The 13,336-nt window shown below is 44.3% G+C and overlaps 1 protein-coding gene across 12 annotated transcripts in view; it reads right to left on the bottom strand.

Moving 5' to 3' along the window:
• FGFR2 (fibroblast growth factor receptor 2) overlaps positions 1-13,336 on the bottom strand; it is a 100,101-nt gene that overhangs the window by 20,127 nt on the left and 66,638 nt on the right. For 6 of the 12 annotated variants that reach the window (XM_037805428.1, XM_037805432.1, XM_037805429.1 and 3 more), the window contains 2 exons: positions 12,415-12,617; positions 2,018-2,169 (listed from right to left, as the gene is read on the bottom strand). In XM_037805428.1, the coding sequence (XP_037661356.1) occupies positions 2,018-2,169; positions 12,415-12,617 (355 nt within the window). The remainder of the gene's footprint in view (positions 1-2,017; positions 2,170-12,414; positions 12,618-13,336) is intronic. The other 6 variants (XM_037805430.1, XM_037805434.1, XM_037805431.1 and 3 more) reach the window with 2 other exon arrangements.

The raw sequence follows: 13,336 nt of genomic DNA, 5'->3' as shown, positions 1-13,336 counted from the left end.
ATGGCATTGAGCTACCATCAGTAAACAGTATTTACAGTAAGTACACATTGGTTTGAAAAGGTTCAACATAAAAACCAAGGGCAGCGTATACTATACCGAGGTCACTGTGTTTCTAGCCAGAAGTAAAATTTAATTTTACATCTTGGCAGAAAATAAACATTTGCATTGGAAAAATGGCTAATTTATGTCCTATTGCCTTGCCCACGACAAGTGTAACAACACTTTCTTTGTATAACTTCTGCCCCTGATCTAATAAACGGCCTCTAAATAGATTTCATTCATTGGAAATCTGCTCCACCTACATTTGTGGGAAACACTGTTTTGAAATGTCAAGCACTCAGAGTTTCCATGCTCGGGGTATCCCTCGGGTGGGAGTGAACAGGTTGGCTCACACAGACTCCCACTGTTGACTGAGGCATCACAGGTGGCAAGAACTACAGCCTGAACCCAGGAACTGCAATTTCTTAAAATATGACCACAACGCCCCAGGTCATTTACAGAGAGGAATGTACATATGAACCTGCTCACTGGCAAAATCACCCACCAACTGAGGAGCTAGGAGCATTTGTGAGAAACACCCCTTTTTCCACACTTTACAGTAAAGAAATCATTCTTTGTATTTTCTCTGGGGCATCACTAGTACGAGTACCCAATAAGCTGTAAAGTATACAAATAAACTGAAACTTACTTCCATTAGCACTTTGAGTGATACTCGCATAACTATTTGGATCTAGCTTATGGTGTACATTAATATCTCTAAATTGGCTGTCAGGAAACAATACTGGCATGGTGTCACCCGAAGCAAAATTACAAGTGCCGCGTAAGCTACCTCTCCTTCCCAATAGAGTTTGTCCAATAGAGTCTCTGGAAATGCTTATCTTTTTTATTTCGAAATTTGTTTATGAACCCCTTTGGTGGTAACTAAATGTTTCTTTGACAGATTATCTCTGGGAGATGCCTCAAATATCAAGGCAAAGAGGGGAGCTACATATAAGCAAGTCAAAATTTATTCCAGTTTATTTGGTGCAGAAATATGGCCAGCCTTTCCACATCCCAGTACTCTCAAATACTCAGACTCTAATCACTTCCAGAGGTATCCCAGAAGTGAGCTGCCAACCCTTCAAGGACCATCCCACTTCATTCCAGGTGGGTCTGGGGTTGGTCCCTGCCTTGAGGACCTCAGGCCAGGAGCCCAAGATCTGTCCCGCTGACATTCCCGTCTTCAGGTGGTTTGCAGTTCAGAGCTCCCGGGTTACCCACACATGAAGAGAGGGCAATGGGAAACTCATAGGGGCCAAGAATTGTGCTCCACCCTGGGAGGACTGGACCATGACCCTCACTTTCAGGAGTGACAATCAAACCCAGACTGATAAGAGCCCAAAGAGCATGGACTCCAAGCCAGATCAACAGATACACAGCTCCCAGCAATGCCTTTCCTCGGAGCCCTGGCGGTCACACTCTGACTAAACACCTAGATGTAGCACCTCTTTGACATCCACTAAGGAAAATATCACAGAACACAGGAAATCAGATGTCAGGTCCCACGCAGGAGGCTAGTCCACCTGCTGTCGCATTAATGACCATGGAAAACAGCAACAGTGGGCAAAGATTCTTGAGGCAATTCATACACAGCACTTCATTTCTCCAAAGAAATGAACGACACAATGGTCATGCTCTAGTCACCAGGAGTTGGAATGTCAGATCTGGTTTTATAAATTGGATTTCACCTGTTTGATTCTATTTGACTGGATGTGAATTACTTGGAATTACAAAAATGGTAATCAGATACCTTCTTGTTTGGGTATGAGCCATGGCTTAGCAGCTCTGTTCTGAAAGTTGCAAAAGAAAAAAAAAAAATCAAGTCTCTTATTTTTCCAGGAGTTGGTTAGAAAGAAACCCAATCCCACGTACTCCTGCGGACATCACCACAGCATGCCCTTCACTGTGGAAATGTCCATCCACTCTACCCAATTCTATCCACGACTCCAGTAGGGAAGTTCCCAATAGAAGTACTCACTTATCTCTTGGAAACTCCCATTTGGGGTCCTCTGGCAATTCGTACTCAGACACCCCTGCCAGCATGGGGGTGTCTGCTGTGGAGGAGAGGCGTGTTGTTATCCTCACCAGCGGGGTGTTGGAGTTCATGGAGGAGCTGGACTCAGCAGACACCTGGATACAAAATGCAAAGACACAGATGTAATCCTGGCTCCACCTGAGCAGCCTGGAAACCCGCCAGAGCCCAGCCAGAGTAGCAATGCTTAGAAAGGAAGGGGTGATGGGAGTGGCCAAGGCCAGGAACTTAGGGACCAAAATGAAAACCACTGGATTCTAGTTCCTCTCTTCTCCCTCCTATGCAGGACTAGATTTCATCCAAGTAATGTGTACCTACGATTAGGTTTTGAAACAGTAATATTATACAGCTCCTGATCAAAAGCAAGTTATAACTCCTGTCTTCATAGTTCCTCCAGACAGCCCCTTGAGCACAACTGGGCGCTTTATGGCTGCCTTTTTACCTGCACACAAACGAGCATCTTCAGATCTACGCAGATCATTCATCCGTGCTGCGCTTATGCAATTCGAATAAAACATTTGGGAAATCAGCTCTTTAGTGTTCCTTCTGTCTTTTGGAACATAAAGCAGAATAACCCAAGTAAACAGATCCAGGATTTGAATGTGATAGTCAGGTAGCAAACTGATCTGTTTTCTCCAAATCCCTTTATCCAAGGTAATGGAGACCCAAGCACTGGGGCCACTCTCCTGATTAACTGATGCTTCCAATCCAGAAGCACAACTTTTGTTCCTCCTCCCCAGTCCTTCTAGGAACTTGCCGATGTCCACACCAGTAGGTGGAAACAGGCTACCACTTGTCAACTTCCGTTTCAGATACCAGTGGGTTGTACATGCACGATGAAAGGTGAAGAGAAAGAAAAATACACGTTTATTCAATCCGAGGGGAGAGCTCCTCTCCCACCCAGCAGCAGGTGGGGCTTCCTCAAGTTTATTTTTTCATCCTCCCTGATCCACTTTGGTTCTGCATCTGACAAAATGGTTCTTAAATATATTGTCTTCCCTTTGCTGGTGTCAGGGAATGAAAAACACATGAGGTGCCCATGGGAAGGTCATGTCTGAGGCTTATTACACAAATTTGGCCAGATTGCGGGATGCTGGGACAACACCTTATTCTGAGCCATGAGCAGGGCTTTATCCCAAGAGGGCTGGAGCACACAATCAACACGACCCATCAAAGCAGCCCACCAGCCCACCTTTGGTTCTGTCTCCTGCACAACTGCTCAGCTCACTGGTACTTCCCAGCTGTGCTTACAAACACATTTACATTGAGATGGCAAAGGTCGGGTCCAGGTGAACAAATTTAGTTGGGATGGACGTTCATGAGGGGGACCTCGACCCCTCTCCCAGGAGAATCAGATGGCCTGCATTTCCCTGGGCACTTCTTATTAAGAAAACCCTGGTCTTCTCCTTTGTACAAGCCCAGATTGCCCTTACCGTAGGGAGGAAGCCGAGAAGACACCCAGGAATGAACTGGAAAGAAATAATCTTAGGAAGTTGGTTTCTGTATCAAAATCAAGAAGTAGGCAGCTTTTAAAGCAGAATTTCTATTGTCTTTTTACATGCACACATTTCTGAGCCTTCCGAGCACTCTTTCAACAGGAGAAATTATTCCTAAGTTTTACTGTGCAGGTATTATCAGCAATGTTTGCCACTGTGAGCATAGTTTAAAAAAAAACTTTCCCCTTTATTAGCAATCTTTCATAAAATACTGGACTCCCATATACCACCCCACCACCACCACCTTGCATTGGTGTGAACATCTGCCACAGTCAATGACAGCCCATTTTTCTAACTGTATTATGAATTAAAGTCCAAGGTTTAACCTGGGGTTCATTGCCTGTGCAGTGCATTTCTGTGGATTTTCTGTCATTCTGTTACCACATATACAAGCCAACACTTCCCCTTTAATCACATTTAATCGCAGTGCTGTTAACTGCGTTCATAATGTTGCACTTCCATCGCCACCACCCATCACCAAAACACTTCCATCATTCCAAACAGGAGCCCCGTACATTTTAACCCTTAACTTCCCATTCCCTAACCCCTTCCCGTCCCCTGGTAACCTGTAGTCTAGATTCTGACTTCATGAGTTTGCTTATTCTAATTGTTTTGTGTCTGGCTTTTTTCACCCAACATGGTATCTTCAGGGTTCAGCCTTGTGGTCACATGTATCAGGACTTCATTCCTTTTGATGGCTGAATAATATTCCACTGTATGGCTATACCACATTTTATTTATCCATTCATTAGTTGATGGACACTTGGGATGTTTCCATCTTTTGGCAACTGATTGTGGATAATGCCGCTATGGACACGGGTGTGTAAATATCTGTTTGAGCCCTGCTTTCAATTCTTTTGGGTATATACCTAGTAGTGGGATTGCCGGGTCATATGGTAATTCTATGTTTAGCTTTCTGAGGAACTGCTTTTGATTTGCATTTTCCTGATGGCTAATGATGTTGAGCATCTTTTCATGTGCTTTCTGGCCATCTGTATATCTTCTTTGGAGAGATGTCTGTTCAAGTCTTTTGCCCATTTTTAAATTGGGTTCTGTATTTGTTATGTTGAAGAATTTCTTCATATATATAGGATATCCTTTATCAGATATGCGGTTTGCAAATATTTTCTCCCATTGTGTAGGATATCTTTTTACTTTCATGATAAAGTCCTTTGAGGAACAAAAGGTTTTTTTTATTTTGATGAGGTCCCATTTATCTATTTTTTCTTTAGTTGCTGGTACTTTGGATGAAAAAAAATTGTTTAATTAAAAAAAAGGAAATGAAGAACCATTAATTTGAGAGTCTCAAGGGGCCTCATGGATAGATTCAGGCCTCACACCCAAGTGTCCCGTTGCACCACAAATGACAGAAGCAAGCAGGAGAGGACAAGAAGGTAAATGTGTACACACCTCTGGAATCCACCCCTGCTGCCCACTGATCACAAGGACCAGAGAGGACTCCTCCTAGGCCAGATGCCAATGAGTACAGGGAGCTGGCTGATCCATTTTCTCCAACTCTCTATTCGAGGTGACCACAGACTCCCATGGTATCGAACCTCACAGCAGACAGCCAACCTCATCCTCAGGACACATCAGCTCCAGGAACTTTCAGAAGCATCATCAAGATTTCCACAGGAAATGGACTTGGCCAAAGAACTTCCCCAAATCCTAAGGCACACCTAACTCATTCTGCATCAAGGCCATGTGCCGTGGACACAAAAGGACACTGGGAGGCTGGTGTTTTCAAAGAAAAAAGGTCTTCTGGAAAGTTCTTCCATGTGTCCAGGCAAAAAATCACCACTCACTGTGGTGAGAACTTGTGCTTGAAGATCACAAGCAAGAAGATCCAACCACACTAGGAAAAACAGACTTAGCAGTGAGGTGAGACAATTCAGGCCTCCAACAGCTGAGGTCGGGCAGATGACACAGCCGAGAACACCCTCCGTCTGGCCAGCAGTGTAGACCGTAACCACTGGACCCGGAGAGTCACAGAATTGCACTCTGCGTGCACAGTATACTGTGCTCAATGGAGATGAGGGGAACCGAACTGGAAAATCACTGTGGGAGACAGCTTGGGGTGAAGTTAACAATTGGAAAGCAGAGGCATGCCTGAGCTTCTGTGTGTTGTCTCTGCAAATCCTCTGCTCTCATCACTGAAACTTACAGAGTGTGATGTGGGAAAGAAGCCTTCCCACAGTCAGGAGTGAAAACATGCTTTCTTTTTTTTAAAGTTTCTGGAAGGATACTTAAAGGACTTAGCAGTGGTTACCTTTGGGGAGGGAGTTTAGGAGTTGGGGAAAGGGTTAGAAAATATTTATATCACAACTTTCTAGGCCATTTGAATTTTATTACCATGTCTATGTATTCCTTTAATGTTTTTTTAAAAAGTACTTTCTTAAATACTAAAAATATTTTTTGAAATAAGGATCTTAGAGGGAAAAGAAAACAGAGGACATACACTTGAGTCTTACTGGAAGTGAAATACACTAACTTCTAAAATGAGTTAAAAATGACAAGTGTTGCTTCCTCCCCTCCTTCTGCTGCCAGCCTGGGTCTGGTGGCATCTCGGCATCATTCGATGCAGGTGTCCCGGTCAGACCCTCTAGTGGACAGGCTGTACCCTGACCAGCTGCAGCCACGTGGGGCTGTGTGGTAAGACCACCTGGGGCCACATCCCAGCTCCAACGCTGACTAATGGCTTGAGCTTCAGGAAATCACTTAACCTCCTGAGGCTGCGTTTCCTTCTCTGTAAGAAAGAGACAGGAACGGTTCCCGCCTCAGAGTAATGGGAGGGTGAGATGAAGTGACACCCAGAAAGCGGTGGTGCTATATATATACCTGGTACATGGTAAAAGCTCAGTTAATATTTGCTACCAACACGATGGTATCGTTTTAGCGGCTTTACAATCATCTGCTGCCCAGACCAAGGGACCATGTGGGTAACCTTGGAGGGTTTGGAGCCTGGAGCTATTCCGAGCCTAAGAAACTGGCATACTGTGTAAAACTGGGAAGAAAGGAAACCTGCGGATGTTCGGGACTGACTGTGGACTTCTCTCCGAGGGAAATGTCTTTGTTTAGGATATGCCTTAATGGGTAGCATTTGATTTGGAAGATGAGGCCCTCTGCTCACACCCAGGAGGGGCTGAGGCTCCAGAGAGCCAGAGAGCAAACTGCTTTGCCCAAGAAATTAAAATCCAGGAAGAAAGCGGGAGATAGCCATTCCTAACAATGAGCGTGGCTTAGGGGCTGTTTAGGAACAGAAAAACTTAATATCCAGTCTGAAGTTAACTGCTCTGCAGCTAACCTCTGACCCAAAAGGAATCTTCAGCCACAAATCCCTGGCAAAAGTTCACATGAACACACCTTCCCTCAGCCAGAAAGTCTCAACAAGGTTTCAATGGGAAAGCTTTGAAAATTGAAAACCTTTGCAAACTTTGTTGTTGCTGTGATTATTATTTACAAAAAAAAAAAAAAAAAAAGCATTTACAGAAAGAATTATGGAAATGTTGTTACTATTAAATAGGCTCAGATGAAATGCAGCAATCTGAAAAATACTTTTGTAAAAACACAAAGGGAAAAAAGGTAAGAAAATGCCAAAAGTATAAGAAACTACAGAATTCTCTCTCTCTATCTAGTGAGGTATATCTTAATTTTACCTCCATGCATTTTTACTATGCTTTTTAAATCCCCTCTGGGGCTGTAAAATACGACTGGCTTTCCCTTCACCGTTTTACTCAGAGAGCTAACATGTTTAAAGGGCTTTGCTCGATCTCTTGCAGGCAATTCCTCCATGGAATGCCATGTTTCAACTCAATTTTCAAGTAATTCCCGCTGCCCATCTCTCAAATCCTACTTCTCTGGCAATGTTAGATTATCCCCCTGCCTCCTTTTTTTCCTTTTGCGCAGCCATAAGCTTCCCTATCAGATATCGTTCTGCAAAGTCTTGGTTTCTGTTTTTAACTAATATCAAAATATTTTATTGCTAGTGATACATTTTTAAAAATAATAAAAGCTAACTCTCTATTCAACTGTTTTTCCATTCCCAAATCCTGGCAGTTTTTTTTTTCTTTTCGCATTTATTTCAATCTCTAATTCAGCTTCCTCACTTTCCGGAATCTCTTTACCATGTGCCATAAATCAAGCTTTTAACTAAATGTGCTTTTCGTCTCTTTCACAGTACATATGGGAGATTAAGCAAGGAAGTGGTTTTTTTTCTTTCCTTTTTAAAGGGCCACCAAGAAATAGTGGTCTCTCTTTAGAAGAGATTAGATTGAACAGCTAGAGGCAGCCTTGCAGAGAACAGAGCAGACAGACACAAAGATGTCCTGGGAGAGGAGTGAGGATTTGGGTTCATTCCCGAGGACTGGTACATGGTCTCGGGCCACAGTCTACCAGAGAAACCGTTTGTCTCGGAAGCCTTGGAGCCACATTCCCAGTCCCAACCAGAAAAGAAGGCTCTGGAGTTAACCATCCTTCTGCCCAAGCACTGCCCACACTCCCATGGGCAGACAAAATGCTTTCCCCACCTTCAGGCGGGTGACTGAGGTTCAAGAGGTTTCTGAGTTTGGGTTTCGGGGTGTTTTTGGCTCCACAACAAAATTCAGATAATTAGGCAAGAAGGTTGATCAGACACTCCTGTTCTCCCTTAGCCTTCCCTAAACCCCTCCTAGGACTCCAGGAATAAAACTGTTAGAGCAAGGACAGACCAGCCCTGGGCAGGCTGGCTTTAGTTAGATCATGTCCGCCCAAATCCAGGTCAGATCTTAGTCGAACTGGTGAGTCTGTCAGAGGCTGGGAGGAGAGGAGAGCAAATGGGAGCAGGGGAGGAGGTGGGGCACCCCACGGAGGGCAGATTCCAGCTCAGCCATCCGTGACCACACTAATTACCCAGTTATTTTCTGGAATCAGTGGGTTTCGTTACACCATCTGATTGACCAAAATAAAGAGAATGTTCCGAGATCATGATGTTCAGCTGCTGGGTAGTAAATGAGCTTCTAGAAAGTGGAACTTCCTTTCCTGGAATTCACTGTGTTTAATGATCATTAATACAAAAGCCCCAAGGCCTGGCTCGTGAGTCACACAAGAGCCCCTCATCTTTGTCCTGCTCATAAAGTCCTCAAAAACATGTCTTTTACCTCAAAGGCTACTGTTATAATAGACGACCTTGGTCTCCCTTGATTTTTCTCTGGGTTTTCATCTACCTGCATCAGCGGTCGGCATGGGGAAGGGAAACACTCTGCAACACCTTCTGAGACGTTGATGGGGGTGGGAGAAGGTGAGAGTGTGAGCGTGTGTGCACGTGGGGGTCTCCCACGCAACACATGAGACAGTTGAACTCTCCAGCTGGCCTAGGGAAGCTTCAAAGAACTTGACATGCTCATTGAAAAGCCCATTCAGTAAACCCAGCAACACTACATGCCTCCTTGACACACATCCTCCGTTTTCTTTCCCTCCCCCTGACCCCCCAATAATTGATGTGTGGGAAACACAGAAAGTTAAGCCCTCTTTTAAACTCACAGATGTGCAAAGGCTGTTCAACAGTGACCACTGGCTGTCCAGCCGCAGCCCTGGAGATTTGTACAAGAACTAATACACGCACTAAGAACCTTCTCTCTGGGTTGGCTGCTATGGTCCCATTTCACACGGGTGCCAAAGGAGTAAGAGAAGGTGAGCAAACGCCTCGCATGTATCTGACATGGAAAGAACCATGTCAAAGGAGAGACAGACACACCAAGCACCCCCTGTCTCTCCCGACCAAAAAGGCGTTTCTCTTTCCCCAAGCATCAAAGCACATACAAAGCCTAAAATAATTTATGGTTATTGGGAAATGTTCACAACAAATTTCTTCTTTGGTACTGGAGAAAAATATTTTTGTTTCAAAAAATGAAATACCAAAGTTGTACAACACTGTGAATGTACTAAATGTCACTGAATTGTACACTTTAAAATGGGTAATTTTATGTTCTGTGAATTTTACCTCAATTTTTAAAAAAAAGAAAAAGCAAAAAATATATAAGGATAAAGAATATACACACATATTATGATTATGTTGACTTGATTATAATAAACTATTTGATTAAAATATATCTATAAACAGAAATGCTCGTCTTACAACAGTAAATCCAATGCAGGTTGGTAAATGTCAGGGAAGAAAAACGCACAACAGGATCAAAAAACAGCTTTTCTCATTCTAAAAAGAGAACAATGGTTGACTTGAGTGAGTGAGTGAGGTCCTTGGGGGGGGAGGCAGGGAGGGTTAGGGGCGGGGACAAGAAGATAAAATTCAGGCTTCATCCTGAAGACACTTGAGTTTCGACCCATGGGATTTAGGAGATTGGGCCAATGCAGAATGACAAGTGGCCTCACAAATGCCTAGGAACAACCCATCCTTGAGACGGCTGATTACAGGTTCACCTGTCGCCAGGTAAAGGCAGCTTGGCCTCCCTATGGTATTTTCTCTGTCATCAGCATATCTGCAGGCCTTTCTAGGGCTTTTCATTCCAGCCACAGGCCACTAAACCTCTTTTATCCAGGTGTCCAATAGGCATCCCCTTCTCCATCAAAGGAGCCAGGCTTACTGGTGCAGCGCTCTTCGTGAAGAACAAATAGTGCATCTCCCATTTTGACACACATGACAAGCGGAGGTGGCCCACCCTTCCCCCAACTACATTCATCTTCCAGAGATTTATTTTTCCTGAGCGACTGGGACTGTCAATCCTCCTCTGCTTCTCTCTTATACTCTTGACCCACAAGAAATCTAAAGCAATTATATTTCAAATAAAGGCCCCCAATAACCCTGGTGTCACTGGAGAATGTGACAGGTCATGTCTTACATGGAACCTGGCTCAGACCAAGGAGTCAGCCAATTCTGATGATGAAAAGGAGGAGGAAGGGAGAGAGGGAGGAAGGAAAGGAGCAGGGTCCCCAATGCCTCCTTCAGGTACAGGTGAGTTTAGAAGGAATAACCACCTACGATGATGAAGAAAGGCCAGTGGGCAGAGAGAAAAGAAAGCACAAATGACCACGGTCAAGTCAAGGGAATTTTAAGGGTGCTGCCTCTTTTGTATTAGGAAAAAGAAGAGGAAAAAGAACAGTGTTAATGTTGCAGATAAAAAAAGATGACAAAATGATAAAGGGACAACGGCTTGGCCAAGTCAAATTACAGGTTTGCTCCAAGAGGAGGATTTTCCCCTCCTAGAAAAAAATAATAGCGATGGAATGCCATTCCTTTTTTCAGCCCCCAAAGGCAAGATTCACAGGGATGGGGGCTCTAAGAATGCTCCCCAGAAGCAACTGGTAAGAAAGGTGTGGAGGGAGGGGGGCAATGCCAGCTCAAAGTCACAGCAGCAGCTGGCTCGAAGAATTTCAATCTGATCGACTGTACTCGGCTTCTGCTTCTCTGGCTCCAGGGATGATAGTGGGGTCATTTTACAAGACAACAGCATTCCCAGTGGCAGGAGTGACCCAATGGGCCCCTATTTTTCCTTGCTCTCGGCACCATTTGGTCAACGGCCTGCCCTTGACATACACTCCAAATTCTATCCTCACCATTCATGAAAAAAGACCTGCTTGAAACATGGCCTCAAAGAAAGTAACAAGGACCCATTCAGACCGAGGCTTGGAGCTGGATTGAGAAGAGCCAGTTCCACGCCAAAACCACCGCTGACCACCTGGCTCCCGAGCCTTCCTAACGCCCGGTCCAGAAAATGCTGGCCACCCGAGGCCCTGGGATTAACCCAGTGTTTCTCAAAGTGCCTTTTAGAATCAACCAGAGACTTGTTTAAAATGCAGATTCCTGACCCCACCCACAGAACCCAAGTCACTGGGATTAGGACTAAGGAAACTACAACTTGAACAAGCACCTAGTAAATTCTACCTAAATACACAACTGAAATAGAACCAGCAAATTAGGCATTTTACTGGCTGTTTCAAAAACGAAACAAAAAAATGCTTTTATGGGAACTAAGTTCCAACTGCTTTTGTAGCTTGGCCCTCATTTACCTTCCCATGCCACTGCTCTGAAAGCCCTTCTGAAGAGGAAAGACTCAAAGCATTTCCTCTCCAAGCCACCTGGGCAGGGCTTTGGTTAAAGGCAGAGGCCAGAGCTCTATCTTGCCTCATCTCCCCAAAGGAAAACTAAACCCATCAGGAGCCACATCCAAGCAAAAATCAACCACCGAAGACCAAGCATGAGGTTAGAAACAATCTATTGCCAGTTTCATATAAAATTCTTTCTACTCCCCACCACCATCAACAGCCACACCTGTGAAACACTAACAACTACTTAATATATGTATAAAATTCTATTCCAAGAATTAGAGGTTGAGCCAAAATTCACCAAGGGCTAATTTAAATTAAGCAGTAATTCGGATTTGTCTCTGCGGCATAGGTTTCTGACCTTGATTTTAAAAAGTCAGTCAGAGAGAACCATAGCCCCTTCCCAAATAGTGGCAAGAGCTCCATGTGAATATTCATGCCCGTCTCAAAAAAAAGCACTAGATCTCAGGGGACAAAAGTGGCCTATGCCACAAAGAGTTAAGTGTCATCAAACGTGCTCAGAGGGCACTTCCTCCCCCAGTGTTGTTTCCATTCCTGCCGATTAACTCTGACTTGCACACCCCTGTCCTTTCTTGCCATTGGGATGGGACTCCGGTAGGTGACAGCGATGCCTGGCGACTTGAGTCTGCACCCCTCCAATGCAAACTGGACTGCCACCAAGCGGCTTGTTAGAACCACGTGCATATCAGCGCTCAAAGAAGGAGATCAAATCAAAGCAGAGGGAAAGATCCAAGATCTGGCTGGGTCATGAGGGAGGGATAAATTTCTTCAAACTCTTTATCTACTTTCTGTTACCTGTCTCCGCAGGGGGATGCGCTTGGTCAGCTTGTGTACAGCTGGCTGGCTGCCAAAGTCCGGCTTCTTGGTCGTGGTCTTCATACGGCACAGGATGACTGTCACCACCATACAGGCGATTAAGAAGACCCCTATGCAGTAAATGGCTATCTCCAGGTAGTCTGGGGAAGCTGTGATCTCCTTTTCTCTTATGGGAGCTAGATTGCAGATCACAGGGAGAGGAATAGATAAGCAGGCCACAGAGTTAGACATCAGGCTGATGTATCATACTGCAACTAAAGGAGTCAAAAGAAGACAACCGTTCCCAAATAACTCAGTGCAATGCAGAGTGGCCTGGGCCGGTAGCCTGCCAAGGGTCTCTACCAAATGCAGGTGACTAACCTAGCAGTTCTCACTTTACCAACAGGGCCCAGGTCGTCACTATATCTAGCGTCAGCAGGCCTCTGCAAACCAGTGACATCTACCATCAGCTAACAAACGGCAGGCTACAAGGCCAGATCCTGCCAGGAATATGGGCACCACAGCGCAACCAGCTGCACCCACAGCAAAGCAATTCCCTTTCGTGGGTGTCTAAGATGCAAACCAAATTTAAAGCATTTAAATATAAACAATGCCCATTTTTAATTCTGAAGACACAGGGGCAATGCTTCTGTCTTATCTGGACAGGCTTTTCTCATGGAAAATATGACATGTACCCCAGATGAACACAGTTCCATATGAAATGAAATAAATAATCATCTAGCAGGCTGACCAAAAACATTTTGAATTCCTTAATAGAATCCAGCATATTATTCAACTAAACAAATGCATTCAATTTAAAAACTGAATTGCTAAGAATATAGAATCATTATGTCCATAATATAAAAATTTTATAAGGTTCCTTAATCAATGATTGCTTAAATTTTTGTGTATCTGG

Source organism: Choloepus didactylus, chromosome 15, assembly GCF_015220235.1.
Source record: "Choloepus didactylus isolate mChoDid1 chromosome 15, mChoDid1.pri, whole genome shotgun sequence".
Lineage (NCBI taxonomy): Eukaryota > Metazoa > Chordata > Mammalia > Pilosa > Megalonychidae > Choloepus > Choloepus didactylus.
Note: the sequence above shows the minus strand (reverse complement) of the source record. Positions and strands in the feature narration are given on the sequence as shown.